Source organism: Aspergillus glaucus (assembly GCF_001890805.1).
Source record: "Aspergillus glaucus CBS 516.65 unplaced genomic scaffold ASPGLscaffold_3, whole genome shotgun sequence".
NCBI lineage: Eukaryota > Fungi > Ascomycota > Eurotiomycetes > Eurotiales > Aspergillaceae > Aspergillus > Aspergillus glaucus.
This window is the reverse complement of record NW_019170455.1, coordinates 334,319-351,053: the sequence shown is the minus strand read 5'-3', so window position 1 is coordinate 351,053 and position 16,735 is coordinate 334,319. Positions and strand designations below refer to the sequence as shown.

General features: G+C 50.3%; 6 protein-coding genes across 6 annotated transcripts; 5 read left to right on the top strand and 1 right to left on the bottom strand.

Moving 5' to 3' along the window:
- Positions 1 to 1,393: 1,393 nt before the first annotated feature.
- On the top strand, positions 1,394 to 2,855 carry ASPGLDRAFT_977470 (class I SAM-dependent methyltransferase). Its single transcript, XM_022550615.1, has 2 exons — positions 1,394 to 1,875; positions 1,950 to 2,855. Exons 1-2 carry the CDS (start codon positions 1,655 to 1,657, stop codon positions 2,842 to 2,844), a joined length of 1,116 nt encoding a protein of 371 aa, XP_022404340.1. The 5' UTR covers positions 1,394 to 1,654; the 3' UTR covers positions 2,845 to 2,855.
- On the top strand, positions 2,856 to 3,481 carry ASPGLDRAFT_977981 (uncharacterized protein). Its single transcript, XM_022550617.1, has 2 exons — positions 2,856 to 3,135; positions 3,197 to 3,481. The coding sequence occupies exons 1-2, from the start codon at positions 2,972 to 2,974 to the stop codon at positions 3,399 to 3,401; spliced, it is 369 nt and encodes a 122-aa protein (XP_022404339.1). The 5' UTR covers positions 2,856 to 2,971; the 3' UTR covers positions 3,402 to 3,481.
- Positions 3,482 to 3,637: 156 nt separating this feature from the next.
- ASPGLDRAFT_42690 (Set1-mediated histone H3-K4 methylation subunit Swd1) lies at positions 3,638 to 5,601 on the bottom strand. The gene is made up of 5 exons (XM_022545651.1): positions 5,424 to 5,601; positions 5,312 to 5,373; positions 5,168 to 5,256; positions 4,974 to 5,114; positions 3,638 to 4,903 (listed from the first exon to the last, which is right to left on the bottom strand). The coding sequence occupies exons 1-5, from the start codon at positions 5,491 to 5,493 to the stop codon at positions 3,775 to 3,777; spliced, it is 1,491 nt and encodes a 496-aa protein (XP_022404338.1). The 5' UTR covers positions 5,494 to 5,601; the 3' UTR covers positions 3,638 to 3,774.
- Positions 5,602 to 5,874: 273 nt separating this feature from the next.
- Positions 5,875 to 12,182, top strand: ASPGLDRAFT_71902 (DNA-directed RNA polymerase II core subunit RPO21). Its single transcript, XM_022549583.1, has 5 exons — positions 5,875 to 6,385; positions 6,449 to 6,605; positions 6,673 to 6,743; positions 6,808 to 11,675; positions 11,735 to 12,182. The coding sequence occupies exons 1-5, from the start codon at positions 6,257 to 6,259 to the stop codon at positions 11,748 to 11,750; spliced, it is 5,241 nt and encodes a 1,746-aa protein (XP_022404337.1). The 5' UTR covers positions 5,875 to 6,256; the 3' UTR covers positions 11,751 to 12,182.
- A 377-nt stretch (positions 12,183 to 12,559) lies between these two features.
- ASPGLDRAFT_118636 (ubiquitin ligase complex subunit HRD3) lies at positions 12,560 to 15,257 on the top strand (the record flags this gene model as incomplete). The annotated part of the gene is made up of 4 exons (XM_022539972.1): positions 12,560 to 12,599; positions 12,677 to 12,790; positions 12,858 to 14,801; positions 14,854 to 15,257. 4 exons carry the CDS (start codon positions 12,560 to 12,562, stop codon positions 15,255 to 15,257), a joined length of 2,502 nt encoding a protein of 833 aa, XP_022404336.1.
- Positions 15,258 to 15,450: 193 nt separating this feature from the next.
- Positions 15,451 to 16,598, top strand: ASPGLDRAFT_42687 (putative DNA repair protein Dds20/Mei5). The gene is made up of 2 exons (XM_022545650.1): positions 15,451 to 16,281; positions 16,350 to 16,598. The coding sequence occupies exons 1-2, from the start codon at positions 15,517 to 15,519 to the stop codon at positions 16,440 to 16,442; spliced, it is 858 nt and encodes a 285-aa protein (XP_022404335.1). The 5' UTR covers positions 15,451 to 15,516; the 3' UTR covers positions 16,443 to 16,598.
- The last annotated feature ends 137 nt before the right edge of the window (positions 16,599 to 16,735 follow it).

The following is a 16,735-nucleotide window of genomic DNA, read 5'->3' as shown; positions in this document are numbered from 1 at the left end:
GAACCGACGTAACCACGAGAGCCCCATCATGCGGGCCATCCCTTTGTTAAATTATGATTTTTAATTTTTTTAATTTTGATTTTTCTGGTTACTTTCGGGCACTAACCGCCGCCTTTGCCCGGGTGGCTGGAACTCCTGACTGCAGATATTCAGCCTGCCATAGCAGAGTTTTGATATAGCAGCATGCAGTGTACTCTCTACTCTGTAGCAGAATACAATTCAAGTATTACCGAGTACATCTGTCACAAGACTCTTACACAATGCTTCGTACTTTCTCTACCGCACATTAGCGGCTTGAGTCAGTCAGGCCCAAAGACTCGGGTAGAGACAGGAATAGGATTCAACAAGATGGCAGCATATCCAATCATTCTAGCGACCCAGACACTTCCCCGAAACTATCACCATATAGACAGGTAGGAGTAGTAGTAGTAGTAGTAGTAGTAGTAGTAGTAGTAGTAGTAGTAGCCATACAGACAATCTCTCGTTTCGTCCCACCAATTCCTCTTTTTTGAATTCTTTTTTCTTTTCTTTTCTTTCATAGTATTCGATCTGCCCCGCCCCGTGGGCCCCAGGAGCGACAAGAAGACAGCCAGAAGACAGCAGTGTCAGTTAACCCCGAAGGAACAAGCTGATGGAAACAACCTTAAACCTTTCTCTTCCCCTCCTTTCCTTTTCTTTTTCTCTTCTCTTTCTTCTTTCCTTCTTCTCTCTAATTCTCCAGTTACGTTCCTTGGCTGTGTTGCTTGTCTCTTCTTCTCTCCTTCGATGCTTCTCCGCCGTCAATTGCCCTCTTAAATTTCCTCTCCTGTTGATCGACGGTGCGCTCTCGTGTTTTTTTTTTTTTTTTTTTTTTTTTTTTTTATTTTATATTTTTTTTTTTCTGCTTCTTTAGCCCTTCGATTTTTTCGAGACCTACCCTCTCAGACCCCACCCTTTATTTGCTTCTGAGCAGGTGCATCTTTGAGTGCACAACAAAGGTGCCCAAATTTTATAACCAGTATAATTTCGAGCGGTGTAGATTTTTTTTTGTTGTTGTTCTTTTTTTTTTTTTTTTTTTTTTTTTTTTTCACAGTGAAATATAATTATTGCCCGCCTCTTTTTAGCGCCGTTACTTTTCTATTTCTATTGTGACACTTGTTATTTCTCGTTTTTTGAAGCGTCTCCGTCTTATATACTCTGTTCATCTTCGATCAACGGTTACGGGCCGGCATACCGTTATATACTCTCCGTCGCCGACCACCACCACCACCCCTCCTGCTACACATAAAGTGTACCGCCAACACTGACACCAACACCAACACTTCTCACCTTCTTCGATCCCACCATATTCGTCTGTCCTTCACTCTATCCTTTATTTTCTCTTTAATGCAACTTCAGCTGGCCAACTGTCCGTTCCTTAGCGCCATCCAACCGAGGATCTTTGTCTTTCTTCAGCCTCATCCATGCTGCGAGGGTTCGCGACACACTGATAACCGTCGATTACCTTCGTCATAAATTCGCTTTGTCGTGATTCAGTCTGGTGTCTCTCCTTGAAAATAATCCTGCATTCGGTCCCGCGGTTCACCCATCGGAGAATTTTTCTGCAACATACCCGTCCATCCGTCGGTTGATCTACAGCTCTTTATCTCGTCCTCTCTGACCCTTAACCCTCCAAATGTTCGCCAACGGTCCCGCGGGACAGCGTCCTCCCATTGTGGCCTCCCCACCCAATCATCCTAGTTCCCAATCCTCCAGTGATATGGGCAGATCCAGACATAATTCTGATGCCATGGACATCTATACTATCACCGATCGAGATCCTACTGAAAGAGAACATGCCAACGGGCGTTGGGGAAGTAATGTGTCGCCTGGTGTGGCTTCTCCTAGTAACCACAGGTATTTCTCTCTTTTGTTTTCCTGCTCTTCTCGTCACATCCAAAGTTAACTGGCTCACCGTTTCATCTCTCTAGAAGCCCCGAGAAATCCCAGTTCCACGAGGAAAATGGACGGACGTACCATGGATACCGCAGAGGTGTCTACATGCTCCCATGCGATGAACAGGAACAAGATCGACTCGACATCTTCCACAAACTCTTTACTGTTGCGAGGGTGTCGGACGGATTGATCTATGCGCCCCATCCTCAAAATGGTCGTTTTCTCGACTTGGGCTGCGGAACCGGCATTTGGGCCATTGATGTGGCCGACAAGTACCCGCAGGCCTTCGTCCTGGGGGTGGATTTGGCTCCTATCCAGCCACCCAACATTGAGAGGAAGAACTGCGATTTCTACGCCCCGTTTGACTTTGAAGGCCCCTGGGCCTTGGGCGAGGATTATTGGGATTTCATCCACATGCAAATGGGCTGTGGCAGTATCGCCCACTGGCCCAGCCTTTACCAGAGGACCTACACCCATCTCCGTCCCGGTGCGTGGTTCGAGCAGGTTGAAATCGATTTCGAGCCCCGATGCGACGATCGTTCCCTTGACGACTCCGCACTGCGTCGCTGGTACCAGTCCTTGAAACAGGCAACGGAACAGTCAGCGCGACCCATAGCGCACAGTGCGCGCGACACCATACGAAACCTACAGGAGGCCGGGTTTACCGACATTGATCACCAAATGGTCGGTCTACCCCTAAACCCTTGGCATCAGGACCAGCATGAGCGAAAAGTGGCCAAGTGGTACAATCTAGCCATCTCGGAGAGCATCGAGACGCTCAGTTTGGCTCCTTTCAGGCGCGTCTTTGGCTGGCCCATTGAGGACATCAAGCGAATCGCCGCGGAAGTCAAATCAGAAGCGTTTAACAAGGAGATCCATTCTTACAACATCTTGCATATATACCAAGCGCGCAAACCAGAGGCTAAATAAGCGCCCAACCCCTCTAATGTTACTAAACTTTACAGGCCCCATCCCGGGCGCCATTCCTTTTTGACGTTTTATGTTTTGGAGAGAGCGTTATTGTGATTGAAAAGACTATAGACCATTGGGTTCTTTTATGAAAAAGAAACCACGTCCTGGGAAACGGGGAGACAGGACAAGGACAAGGTGGGACCGGGACACGGACAGGGCAAAAAAAAAAAAAAAAAAAAAAAAAAAAAAAAGGATCGTTATGACGGCTGGGAAAATGGGAATAAACGGGGGGATGGTGCATCACGGACGGTCAGGTCTCATGCGGAGTTTTTTCACTTCTTGATTGATTGGTTTGGGTTGGAGAATGGAGAATTGATGATTGTCACTCGCTTGCTGCTTTTTTTTGGTTTACACTACACTACTTTTTGTGGTTGGCTGGGGAGGAGAGTCGGGAATACACGATACGGCTAGCATTTCTGGCGTTTTTATTTTTTGTTGAACTGAGGTTTTCTGTGTCTTCGTGGCTTTATACCCAGACCTCTTTTTATTTTTTATTTATATTTTATATTTTTTAATATTTTATATATATATATATATTTTGCTTTGCTTTCCTTTTTGGTGCTCGTGCTTCTGCTGCCCCATGGATCGGGACAAATAATCGTGGTCAATTCGAATGTAACCCTGTATGAAGTACATTTTTTTCATAGCTGTGAGTTTGGATCTATTCCTAACTAGTCTATCAATTCTATATTACACGGGCGTCAAAGACAATAAAAAGCCATATTATCTTCAGGTAAAAAGCTAACAAAACCCCTCCCAGAAACGCCTTTTCACATGCACAATACCAAAAGGGTTGCCTTTTCGGAACCCTGTCCACCCCCCTGTCTATAAACGATACAATTATAGCCACTCATCCCACCCACCCCCGTCTTCACGAGCAAAGAATCTTCACCGCCGTCGCCCTCTTTGTCCCCGTGAAGCGCCGGCGCCATTCTTCCCTGTCTCCCCGTCGCCATTGGCCATCCACTCACGGCCCGCGCCGGGACTGCGTCTGCGCATCGTGCCGGGCCCCACTGCGATGATGTCCTCGCCGCTCTCGCTATCTGAGATGTCTAGTAGGACGGGCATGTGGAAGGCGTCAACGGCGTTGTTGTTGTTGCTGTTGTTGTTGCTGCTGCTGCTGCTGCTGCTGCTGCTGTTGTTGTTATCGTCGTCGTCGGCGCCGTTGTCCATGGGTTCTTCGATGGTGAGGACGTCGGGGATTTCATCTTCTTGGTCGAGGCGGCGTTGGTGGATTTCTTCGGCGGGGTGGACGTCGAATTCGTCTTCTCGTTCGATGTATTCAACGTTTTCTTCGACTTCGCCGAAGTCAGGGGCTAGGGCGGACCATTTCTGTGGCGAGACGATGGACCAGGTGTATATGCAGCCGGATTCGAGTCCGCAGGCGACGACCATGGGGCGGGTGGGGTGCCATTCTACCACGCCGAGTTCTTCGCGCGGGCCTTCGAGGATCTTGACGAGGGAGCCGTGGCTGCGTTCCCAGACGTAGATGTCCGGATTCATGAAGGTGGAGGCGGTGACGAATTCGCCGGTTGAGGAGAAGGCGACGTGGTTCCAACTTAGGCGGTTGACGACGTCTTGGAATTTGTGTTCCACTTGGACTTTGATGTTGGCGGCTTCGAGGTCCGTGCCTAGTTGGGAGAGGTCGGGCATGAGGATTGTTCGGATGACACGGTCTGAGCTGTTTACGAGGAGGTCTCGTCCGTTGCTTGCGAGCCGGAGGAGGATGACTACTCCATTGCAGAGGCGGGTGGAGTGGATGGTTGTGCAGGTTTCTGTTTCGATGATGTTAATCCAGCCCTTTGATGTGCCGGCTATGATGTGGTTTCCGAGCGCGGTGAAGATTGTAACGCATGTCGAATGTTTCGCATCTTGAGCGGCTTGTTTCGCGGCTACTGCTGGATCGACTTCCGGTGCACGAAGAGGAGCAGAAGGGAGGACTCGTTTGACGGGTTTTGGTGATGATATATCGACGAGGGTAGGTTGTTCTTCAAAGAGGGATGCGACGAAAAGCAGACTAGGCAAGTAAGCTGTTAGCACGCAATCATGAGACTGTCCAGCAGGTCAACGAGGAGGGAGGGCCATACTGATTAAAAGGATGCAGCTCCGCGATATATACAGGAGCCTCGAACCGGACAGTTCGCACCCGCGAACCATCTTTCATGTCCCAGAGAATACATTTCCAGTCCTGCGACGAACTGAGAAGGTATCGACCATTTCTGGACCAACTGCACGCCAGATTAACTATCTCGTTCCCTGAATATTCCAGCGCCACACGAACCTCAACGATTGAATCTGCCTGGTATGTCCCCTCAGTTTGCGCGCGACTCCGTTTGTCTCGACATCGAATATCACCACTGTGCCGTCCACCTAATATGAAGGGTCAATTTCGCGTCTCGGTATTGGGCCGTCTGGGGAAACGAACTCGTCCGGAAGCCAGATAATCGCCTTTGCGGTTAAAGCGTAGACAGGTCGCATGGCCGCTCCCTGTACCTGGTCAGTAAATATCATTAATTACCGCCATAGTAAATACATACTCAGCTTCTCCGTCAATGTGTCCGGGTAGTCCTGAGCCAGGACAAAGGGATCAAGGAGAGACAAATTCATTTTGTAGTGAAGATATCATTTCACGCAGGGAAACAAGAAGAGAGACAAGTTCCCTAGCCTGGGAGAATAGGCCAGGAGAGCAGACTGTAAGCTAGCATTGGAGATCGTTTGTATCATCGAGTGAATCGCAAATGTTACGGTAGAAACTGGCGGCTATTTGGGAATAGGGAAGGCGGTCAGGGCCAATTTAAAACAAAGCACTGGTCGGCAGCAACGCCGAAGATAGTTACTCCGATTGGCTATTAAGGCGGTGACAGTGAACAACTGCCAAGACTCCGGCTTTAGTACCGGCATTTTTAGAGAGGTGACCAATTCACTCTGAGGCTCGAGAAAACTCGTGCCCCATCGGCGAGAGGCAACCTCCAACCATCTCCCTTTCATCTCCCCGACACGCTGCTTGGCCATCGCCCAACGCCCCAAATTTATCGCATCTGGCATCGCGATATCGTTTAATGGACTAAAGAAGGCGCGGAATTCTATCGTGATCGCCATTTTCGCTCTTTCTCCCTTTCGACTCTCTTGACGTCGGTGAAATCAGGTCGTCGGCGCCCTCGTGGCAAGGGCTGCCAAAGGCCTCAGCTGGCCCAGCTGCTTACAACTGCTATCTTTCATTTCGCCTGCTTGTTTTTCGAGTACTCGCCCGAGTCGATCGATTTATTTCGATCGGACACGTTTTTCGCAACCTCGTTCCTGCGTTTTACGGACTCGTTTTATCTACACGTCAGCCCGGAATTAGATCGATCCGACGCGACTATCCGCCATCATGTCGAACGTTTACTTCCCATACTCCAAGGCGCCGCTGCGCACGATCAAGGAAATCCAGTTTGGTCTTTTCTCGCCTGAAGAGATCAAACGGATGAGTGTGGTCCATGTCGAATACCCGGAGACAATGGTTTGCAGCTTTTTTTCTTTTGTTTTTTCAGGTGTTTTGAGGCTGCTGACACGTTGATAATAGGACGAGCAACGGCAGCGACCGCGAACAAAGGGTTTGAATGATCCTCGTTTGGGTACGATCGATCGTCAGTGGAACTGCGAGACTTGTGAGGAAGGTCAGAAGGAATGCCCGGGGCATTTCGGACACATCGAACTCGCGACACCGGTTTATCATATTGGTATGTTATGAGGAAAATCCTCTTGCCACTGTCAGTGACCAGGGCATGCGCTAACATCTATGTTTAGGTTTCTTGACCAAGATCAAGAAACTGCTGGAAACTGTCTGCCACAACTGTGGAAAGATCAAAGCCAAAACGGTTAGTCATCCCTGTTGGGATGGCAAATCTTACCATGGCTCTTTTGCTGACATCGTTCAATCAGGATGACTCTAGATTTCTCCAAGCCTTGCGAACGAGAGACCCGAAGAGGCGTTTCGATCAGATCTGGCGACTTTCCAAGGATGTGTTGGTCTGTGAAGCCGATCCCCCCGAGGACGAGGAAGACCCATTTTCGAAAGAGGGCAAGGAAAAGAGCAGTGGTCACGGTGGTTGCGGTAATGCTCAACCTACGATTCGCAAGGAAGGGATATCGTTGGTCGGAACATGGAAGCCCAGCAAGAGCATGATGGAGGAGGACGACATGCCACAGCCCGAGAAGAAGACCATTACTCCGCAGATTGCTCTCAACGTCTTCCGCAACATCTCCTATGACTCTGTTCGCATCATGGGTCTGAGCAACGACTATGCCCGCCCCGAATGGATGGTCCTTACCGTCTTGCCGGTTCCGCCCCCTCCGGTTCGCCCAAGTGTTCTTGTTGGCGGTAGCACCAGTGGCCAGCGCGGTGAGGATGATTTGACATACAAGTTGGCTGAAATTGTCCGAGCGAACCAGAACGTTCAACGCTGTGAGCAGGAAGGTGCTCCTGAACACGTGGTGCGAGAGTTCGAGTCGTTGTTGCAATACCATGTTGCTACCTACATGGACAACGACATTGCTGGTCAACCTAAGGCCATGCAAAAATCGAACCGACCTGTTAAGGCTCTGCGTTCTCGGTTGAAGGGTAAGGAAGGTCGTCTGCGGCAAAACTTGATGGGAAAACGTGTGGATTTTTCCGCCCGTACTGTCATCACGGGTGATCCCAATCTGTCGCTTGATGAAGTCGGTGTGCCAAAGAGTATTGCCAGGACTTTGACTTACCCTGAAGTTGTTACGCCGTACAATATCGAAAAGTTGCAACATCTCGTTTCAAACGGCCCCAATGAGCACCCTGGTGCTCGTTATATCGTCAGAGACAATGGTGAACGTATCGACCTTCGTCATGCGAGAAGGGCTGGCGGTCAGCAGCTTCTTTATGGATGGAAAGTCGAGCGTCATGTCATGGATGGCGACGTCATTCTGTTTAACCGACAGCCGTCTCTTCACAAGGAGTCTATGATGGGTCATCGTGTACGAGTGATGCCGTATTCGACCTTCCGAATGAACTTGTCTGTTACGAGTCCTTACAACGCAGATTTCGACGGTGATGAAATGAACTTGCACGTGCCGCAGAGCGAGGAGTCTCGCGCAGAACTCAGCGAGCTTGCTTTGGTTCCCCACAACATTGTGTCGCCTCAGCGTAACGGCCCCCTTATGGGTATCGTCCAAGATACACTCTGTGGTATCTACAAGGTTTGTCGGCGGGACACCTTCTTGACCAAAGAGCAGGTGATGAACATTATGCTTTGGGTTCCTGACTGGGACGGAGTTATCCCACCACCGGCTATTATCAAGCCTAGACCCAGATGGACAGGGAAACAGATGATCAGTATGGCGCTTCCCTCCGGGTTGAACCTTCTTCGTGTGGACAAGGACAACTCTGCGCTCGCGGAGAAGTTTTCTCCACTGGCTGACGGCGGTCTTCTTATTCACGGAGGCCAGCTCATGTATGGATTGCTCTCTAAGAAGACTGTTGGTGCTAGTGGCGGTGGTGTTATCCACACCATTTTCAACGAGTACGGTACAGACGCTACAGTGGGCTTCTTCAACGGCGCCCAGGCCATCGTCAACTATTGGTTGCTGCACAACGGTTTCAGTATTGGTATCGGTGACACGATCCCAGACCCGCTTACAATTCAGAGAATTGAAAACTGTGTCCGCAATCGAAAGAAGGAGGTTGAGGAAATCACTGCCACTGCCACAGAGAACCAGCTTGAGGCACTGCCCGGTATGAACGTGCGAGAAACCTTTGAAAGTAAGGTCTCGCGCGCTCTCAACAATGCTCGTGATGAAGCCGGTAGCGAGACCGAAAAGAGTTTGAAGGACCTCAACCACGCCATTCAGATGGCTCGCTCTGGATCCAAGGGTTCGACGATCAACATTTCTCAAATGACTGCTGTCGTGGGACAACAGTCCGTCGAAGGAAAGCGTATTCCCTTCGGTTTCAAATACCGAACATTACCGCACTTCACCAAGGACGACTATTCGCCAGAGTCTCGTGGGTTTGTTGAGAACTCGTACTTGCGTGGCTTGACTCCAACCGAATTCTTCTTCCACGCCATGGCTGGTCGTGAGGGTCTTATCGATACCGCTGTCAAGACTGCTGAAACTGGTTACATCCAGCGTAAGTTGGTTAAGGCATTGGAAGAGGTTACCGTCAAGTATGACGGAACTGTCCGGAACTCTCTGGGCGACATTATTCAGTTCATCTATGGTGAAGATGGTCTCGATGGTGCTCATATTGAGAACCAGCGTGTCGACATCATTAGGTGCTCCGATGACAAGTTCAGGGACCGTTTCCGTGTTGATCTCATGGACCCTGAGCGGAGTCTTGGACCTGATGTTTTGGAGCAGGCCAACGAAATTGCTGGCGATATGGAAGTCCAGCGGTACCTTGACGAGGAATGGGAAGCGCTTCTCAAAGACCGTGCATTCCTCCGTACCGTTGCGAAGGAAGACGAAGAAATGATGCAACTCCCAATCAACGTGCAAAGAATTCTTGAAATGGCTAGAAATACATTCAGAATTCGCGACGGAACCATCAGTGACCTGCATCCTGCAGAGGTGGTTCCTCAGGTCCAGTCACTGCTTGATCGCCTCCTGGTTGTTCGTGGTGATGATCCCATTTCGCGCGAGGCCCAGGAGAACGCCACTTTGTTGTTCAAGGCGCAGCTTCGCAGCCGACTGGCGTTCCGGAGACTTGTCACCGAATATTCGATGAACAAGCTCGCATTCCAGCACGTGATTGGTGCTATCGAAAGCCGTTTCGCAAGGGCCGCTGCTAGTCCTGGTGAGATGGTCGGTGTCCTCTCTGCACAGTCCATTGGTGAGCCTGCTACGCAGATGACATTGAACACTTTCCACTTTGCTGGTGTTTCGGCCAAGAACGTTACTCTCGGTGTACCTCGTATCAAGGAAATTCTTAACGTCGCCACGAACATCAAGACTCCATCGATGACTGTGTACCAGGAGCCTGCAAGGTCGCACGACAAGGAGGGTGCCAAGCAGCTGCGTAGTGCTGTGGAGCACACCAGTCTGAGATCGGTTACCGAGGCCACCGAAATCTACTACGATCCCGACATCCAGACCACGGTCATTGAGAACGACAGGGATATGGTGGAGTCCTACTTCATTATCCCAGAAGATGTCACGGATGACTCTTCTCGGCAATCGAAGTGGTTGCTGCGTATCATCCTTAGTCGACCTTCGCTTCTTGACAAGGGTCTTACAGTGCAGGACGTTGCGTCGAGAATCAAGCAAGCTTACCCTAAGGATATCGCAGTTCTCTTCAGTGACAACAACGCCGATGAGCAGGTTATTCGTATCCGTCAAATTCAGGATAGCAAAGAAGATGAAGAGGATGATGACATTGAGTACGATGTTACACTCAAGAAATTGGAGCAACATCTCTTGGATACTCTTACTCTTCGTGGCGTGCCGGGCGTTGACCGAGCGTTCATCAACGAGAAGAACAACGTCCGAGTGCTCGAAGATGGCTCCCTCTTCACAAGCAGGACAGACCCACTCTGCAAACAATGGGTCCTCGAAACCAGCGGTTCTTCCCTGGGCGCAGTTCTGGCGATTCCTGGAGTCGACGCTTCGCGTACGTATTCGAACCAGTTCATCGAAGTGTTCGAAGTCTTTGGTATCGAAGCTGCACGTTCAGCGGTCCTCCGTGAATTGACACAGGTGTTGGCCTTCGACGGTTCGTATGTCAACCACCGTCACCTGGCGTTGCTGGTCGATGTCATGACCGTTCGTGGGTACTTAACTCCGGTCACTCGTCACGGTATCAACCGTGCGGACAATGGTGCGCTTATGCGTTGCTCTTTTGAAGAGACAGTTGAAATTCTCCTGGAGGCGGCCGCTTTTGGAGAGCTTGACGATTGCCGCGGTGTTTCCGAGAACCTGATTCTGGGCCAGATGGCACCGGCAGGTACGGGAGAGTTTGACGTCTACCTGGATCAGAACTTGCTCAACACCGTTGTCTCGAACAACGCACGGTATGGTGTCATGGGATCAATTGGTGCCAAGGACGCTATCATATCTGATGGTGCTGCGACCCAATACGACACTGGTTCTCCCATGCAGGAGAGTGCGTACATCGGCACACCCGACCCCGAATCGAACTTCTCCCCGATTCGCCAGGCCGGCGCCGAGACTCCTGGTGGCTTTACAGATTACCAGCCATCCGCTGGGTTTGGTGGGTTCAGTCCAGCGGCGACGAGCCCGGCTGGATACTCCCCCACAAGCCCATTCAACACAAGCCCAACGTCTCCTGGCTATTCTCCGACGTCGAGTTACTCTCCTACGTCACCTGGCATGTCCATCACCAGTCCTCGTTTCATGACATCGCCTGGTTTCTCTCCTGCCAGTCCGTCGTTTGCCCCTACGTCGCCTGCTTACTCGCCTACGTCGCCAGCATATGGACAAGCGTCCCCGACGTCTCCGTCCTACTCTCCGACGTCGCCTGGGTTCTCCCCCACCTCGCCCAACTACAGCCCGACATCGCCAAGCTTCAGTCCGGCTTCTCCTGCCTTCAGCCCTACGTCGCCTAGCTACAGTCCAACTAGTCCTGCTATTGGTGGTGCAGCCCGACACTTGTCCCCTACTTCACCTACCTCCCCAAAGTACACGCCCACCTCTCCAGGCTGGTCACCTACCAGCCCTCAGCAGTATTCACCAACCTCGCCGAACTTTGCTGGCTCACCTACGTCTCCTGGCGGGCCGACGTCCCCCAGTTACAGTCCTACTTCGCCAGCATACAGCCCTACGTAAGTTGTCTTGCCTGAGGAGTTCTAAAAGTTTTCAGGTTGACTAACATTCGTAATAGGTCTCCACGTCAGTAAAGCTAGTCGTGTCTTGCTTCGCTTTCCTATGGCCTTCGTTGTATTATTGTACCCATGTTATCGAACGAAACATAAAAAGAATCATTTTGCATCATATTTCAGCTGCACGGAATTGGCTGGTTATTTGTGTTTCACCATCTGGGGGTCAGCAGCCTTTTTTTCAAATGTATGTTTCTTTTTATGCTCCAGCCTGAAAACGGTGCTGTCTCTATTCTCTTGCCTTCCCCTTAATAGCTTTCTTTTTCTCTTGATTTCTCTTTTCGCAGCCGGCCTTCGGAGATTGTGAATGATTTGGTGGGTTGGCTACAGACGTTTTCTTCGAGCTCATCGAAATACCAAAGTGTTCTAGATTTGAAAATCCTTCATGGAGCGTTTCTCGAGTTGGTGTTTTCTTTCTTTTTCAGTTTATCTATTGCTTCCCCCCCCCCCCCCCCAAGTGGGGGGCTTTTTTTTATTGAAAATTTTTTTTTTATTTTAATTTTCTTTTCCCCCTCCACTTTATTAAAAAAAAAAAAAAAAAAAAAAAAAAAAAAAAAAAAAAAAAAAAAAAAAAAAAATTTACAGAACAACTTCAGCCCTAGTACGGAAATAGTTCATGCCTTAAAGGTAGGTCTGCATACTTGTAGTTCAGTAGCTTGGCGTCGGCGAAATGAAGCTCCGCGGGACAGGTGGCTTGTTCCGATAGAGGAGCTGTGACGCTATCTCCCCGACTATCAACAACGAGCATTCGACATAGGTATATCTGATTGAATGTTAGGTGTCGCAATGCGTCTAACACCCCAAATTACACCGAGTTGATATCAGTTACCATGAAGTGGTTATGGCGATTCGTTCTTCCCTTGGCGCTGCGTAAGTAGCTCCGCGGAGACTAAGATGGCTTCGGAGGAAATGAAGACGCTGACCTTTGCCAATTTCTGTTCGCGCAGTTCTATTGCAGGCACTTGTGGTTGAGTCGAATGATGCGTCTGCATCCACAGCTATTACTCGCGAATCCGCGGAGCCTCGAGCCGGCGGGGCTACCGACGCGCGCCCTGAGAATGGTGAGTAGGGAAATTGGTTATACTTCTGGATCATGATAGCTGATTGTTCTTGCTCTACTTCGTACAGAACATGTTACATCTGCGTTGAAGATCCTCCGTGACCCCAGACTCTCGACCGTTCAATCGGACAAGCCATACGGTATCGTTGGCTACACCCTACACTACACCAAAGGTGCTTTCCGAATCCTGTTCATGAACGGGCCTCCGCCGGATACGAATGCACGGAAAATAAACCCCAATGTGGCCAAGGCCGTGAAGGAGCTGGAGATCGCGGCGCGAGAGGACCAAGACCCCAACGCGATGTTCCTATTGGCGGAGATGAATTTCCACGGCAACTTCACGCACCCTCGCGACTTCAAACAGGCGTTCCAATGGTACGACAACCTTGCGTACTTGACGGGCAACAGCACAGCGCAGTATATGCTGGGTTTCATGTATGCGACTGGAATTGGCGGCGGCGTCGAGCGCGACCAGGCGAAGGCATTGTTGTATCATACTTTTGCGGCGGAGGGAGGCAATACGCGGTCTGAGATGACGCTGGCTTATCGCCATCATGCTGGTATTGGAGCTCCTCGTGACTGCGATGAGGCTACCTATTATTACAAGAGGGTGGCGGACAAGGCCATCCAGTACTATCGCTCTGGACCGCCCGGGGGTCACAATTTGATCCGCGAGGCATTTCGCTGGGCTGATGAAGAGGGAGGTGTCTATGGTGAAGGTGCCAGCATGTCGAGCTCAGGACCTAATGCATTGCGGGACTCGCAGTCTAGCACCGAGGCCAGCCTGGAAGATGTTTTGGAATACCTGGACCTGATGTCGAGGAAAGGAGAGCTGAAGGCTACCTTTAGCCTGGGCAAGATGCACTATGAAGGAGCGCGAGGCATGCCCCGGAGCTTTTACAAGTCCCTGAAGTACTTTAAGCAGGTTGCGAGACGCTACTGGAATAAAGACGGCTCCATCAACCCCAATCATCCCATGGGAATTGATAAATTGGCTGCCAAGGCAGCCGGTCATATCGGGTTGATGTACCTTCGTGGTGAGAGCGTGGAGCAGAATTTTAGCACGGCTTTTACATGGTTCAAACGCGGATTGGTTAACGGTGACCCGCTATGCCAGCATGAAATTGGACTGATGTATCTCCATGGATACGGTGTTAACCAGGATGCATTCAAAGCGTCTGCATACTTCAAGGCCGCATCGGAGCAGAACTACCCAGGATCGGCAACAAGATTGGGTGCTCTGTTTCTCGATCAAGGCGACGTCTCCACAGCCACGAAATACTTTGAGCTAGCCGCTCACTGGGGCTGGATGGAAGCGTTTTACTATTTGGCTGAGATGTCCAACAACGGAGTGGGCAGACAGCGACACTGCGGGATGGCCGCGTCGTATTATAAAATGGTTGCGGAACGGGCCGAAGCCATCCACTCATCCTTCCTTGAAGCAAATAATGCGTACAAAGACGGTGATAAAGAGCGTGCCTTGGTCGCCTCAATGATGGCCGCAGAGCAAGGATACGAAAACGCTCAGGCCAATGTCGCGTTTCTCCTCGATGAGCAGCGTTCCCTGCTTCCAGTTGACTCTGTCCTTTCGTACGGTACAAACGGCCGACGACCACAACCCTCGTCATCCTTACTCAAGAATGCCGCGCTGGCCCTCATCTACTGGACTCGTTCGGCTAAGCAAGCGAACATTGACTCCTTGATCAAGATGGGCGACTATTACCTCACCGGGACCGGTATTTTAGCTGACGCTGAAAAGGCCTCGACCTGCTACCATACCGCTGCTGAGGCTCATCATAGCGCACAGGCTTATTGGAACCTTGGTTGGATGCATGAGAACGGAGTTGCAGTCGACCAGGACTTCCACATGGCCAAACGCTACTATGACTTGGCGCTGGAGATTAATTCCGAAGCGTATCTGCCGGTGAAGCTTAGCTTGATTAAGCTCCGGTTGCGGAGTTACTGGAATAGCATCACCAATGGCAATATCAAACCTATCCAGGAGGAAGAAGGTAAGTCCTTTGCACAATGCATGCTGTCGAAGCATATGCTAACGACCTTAAGATTCGAAGCCCCGTCGAACCTTCAAAGAATGGATCACAGCATTCATCGAAAACGACGAGGAAGAAGAAGCCCGCTTCCGAGCCCAAATGTACAGACAACGAGCCGAAGAAGACGAAATGCTGGGAGCCAGCGGTGATGCACACGAGGAAGGCCATGACGACGGATATTACGATGATATGGAGCTTGATATCGACGAGAGCCTCCTCGAAGGCCTCATCATCTTCACCTTGGCTGCGACCCTGCTTGTGCTGATATACATCCGACAACAACGGAATCGCCAGAGACCTAATGGGAATGATGCTAATAATCAGGGGGCTCAAGGGAATGGGGATGATCGAGGGTTCTTTCCAAGACCTGGGGAGCCGGAGTTTAATCAATGGGTTGCGGGGGGTATAGGGCATTGATCATGATTTCGGACTATTAGCGTATTCTTCATGTTTGCATTCATCATATCCATTGTTTTTATTTGAATTGGAATAGTCTATTGTTACTGTTTTTAAGCTGGCATGCCTTGATGTCACCAGTCTTATCTTATCGATAAGCGCCCTTTAAGATTTCCGGCGCGTCTCGTCGCTCATCTCGAGTCTTTACAACCATCTTGACTCTGTGCATCACCATTGACTCTTACCATGTAATGAGCTGATCGAGAATATCAAAGCCACAATGACTTCTGTCAATATGTCCGGAAAGCGCCGTCGCCTCGAAAACGCGACATCCACGCTCACCAAACCGTTCAAGTCACCTCTCCGCCGGCCAGCACAAGCAAACAACCAGAAAGCAGACGACAAGTCATCTGCAACCGCATCTCCACGCAGTACAATAACCGACAAAGACGAAACAAACACACCCGGCCGAACCTCAACACCCCTCCCTTCCAGAACAACAACACCCACAACAACCCCCAACCCAACCTCCCAAACCCGCAAACGAAAGACTACCACCACCAGCACAAACACAATAACCCCCACCAAAAAAAGCCACATCCTCATCGACCCTGAATTATCCGCCGTCCAAAAACACCACCGTACCCTGCAATCCCGCCTCTCAACCCTCCGCGCCGACCTCGACACCGCCCAGCAAGCCCTCCGCATCGAGTCCTCGAACCGCGAAACAGAGCTCGAATCCCTGGTTAACAAATGGAAAGCTATTAGCCAGGATGCGGCAGAGGAGGTGTTTGCAGGGGCACAGGAGAGGGTTGCGAGGATGGGGGGGATGGGGGCTTGGAGGGGGCAGATGAGGAGTCAGCAGGAGAGGTGGGCGAGGGAGGAGATGGAGGATTGGTTTGGGAGTGCGGAGGCGGCAGGGGGTGAGGTTGATTATGGGGATGAAGATGGGATTGTGAGGGGGAAGGAGGAGGTGTTGGCGGAGTTGGGTGCTGCTAAGGAGAAAGAGGAGAGGAAAAAGGAAGAGAAGGGTGATGAGAATGAGGTATGCTTCCCTATTTTATTTCTCGGGAGCGAGTCTGGGGCCATTCACGAGTGATGCTGATTTGACAGGAATTTACTATGGACTTCATGCTCAAAACGCTGAACGTCGACCCGCAAATGATCGGATTCGACGCTGCTGGACAGAAATGGAACAAGAACTGAGACCTTGTGTGGGAATGTACGATTGAATTTATCAGAGGCCATCTGATTGTATGTGTATGCATTTCGCTGTTATGCTCCCTTTTCTTCACGATAAACGATATAGACAGGCGTTTAAAGGTGTACTTAATCTAAGGCAAAACGGATCGACTTCGAATAACGATGCTTTAACTTATCTCCGCATTTCAGTCTTTTGTATACAGGGCCCGATCACCATGCCGAGAGATAATGCCCGTTTCTTATCTATCTGCAGGTGATAACAAACCAGGCATAAGAACCTTGGAGATGCTTTTTTT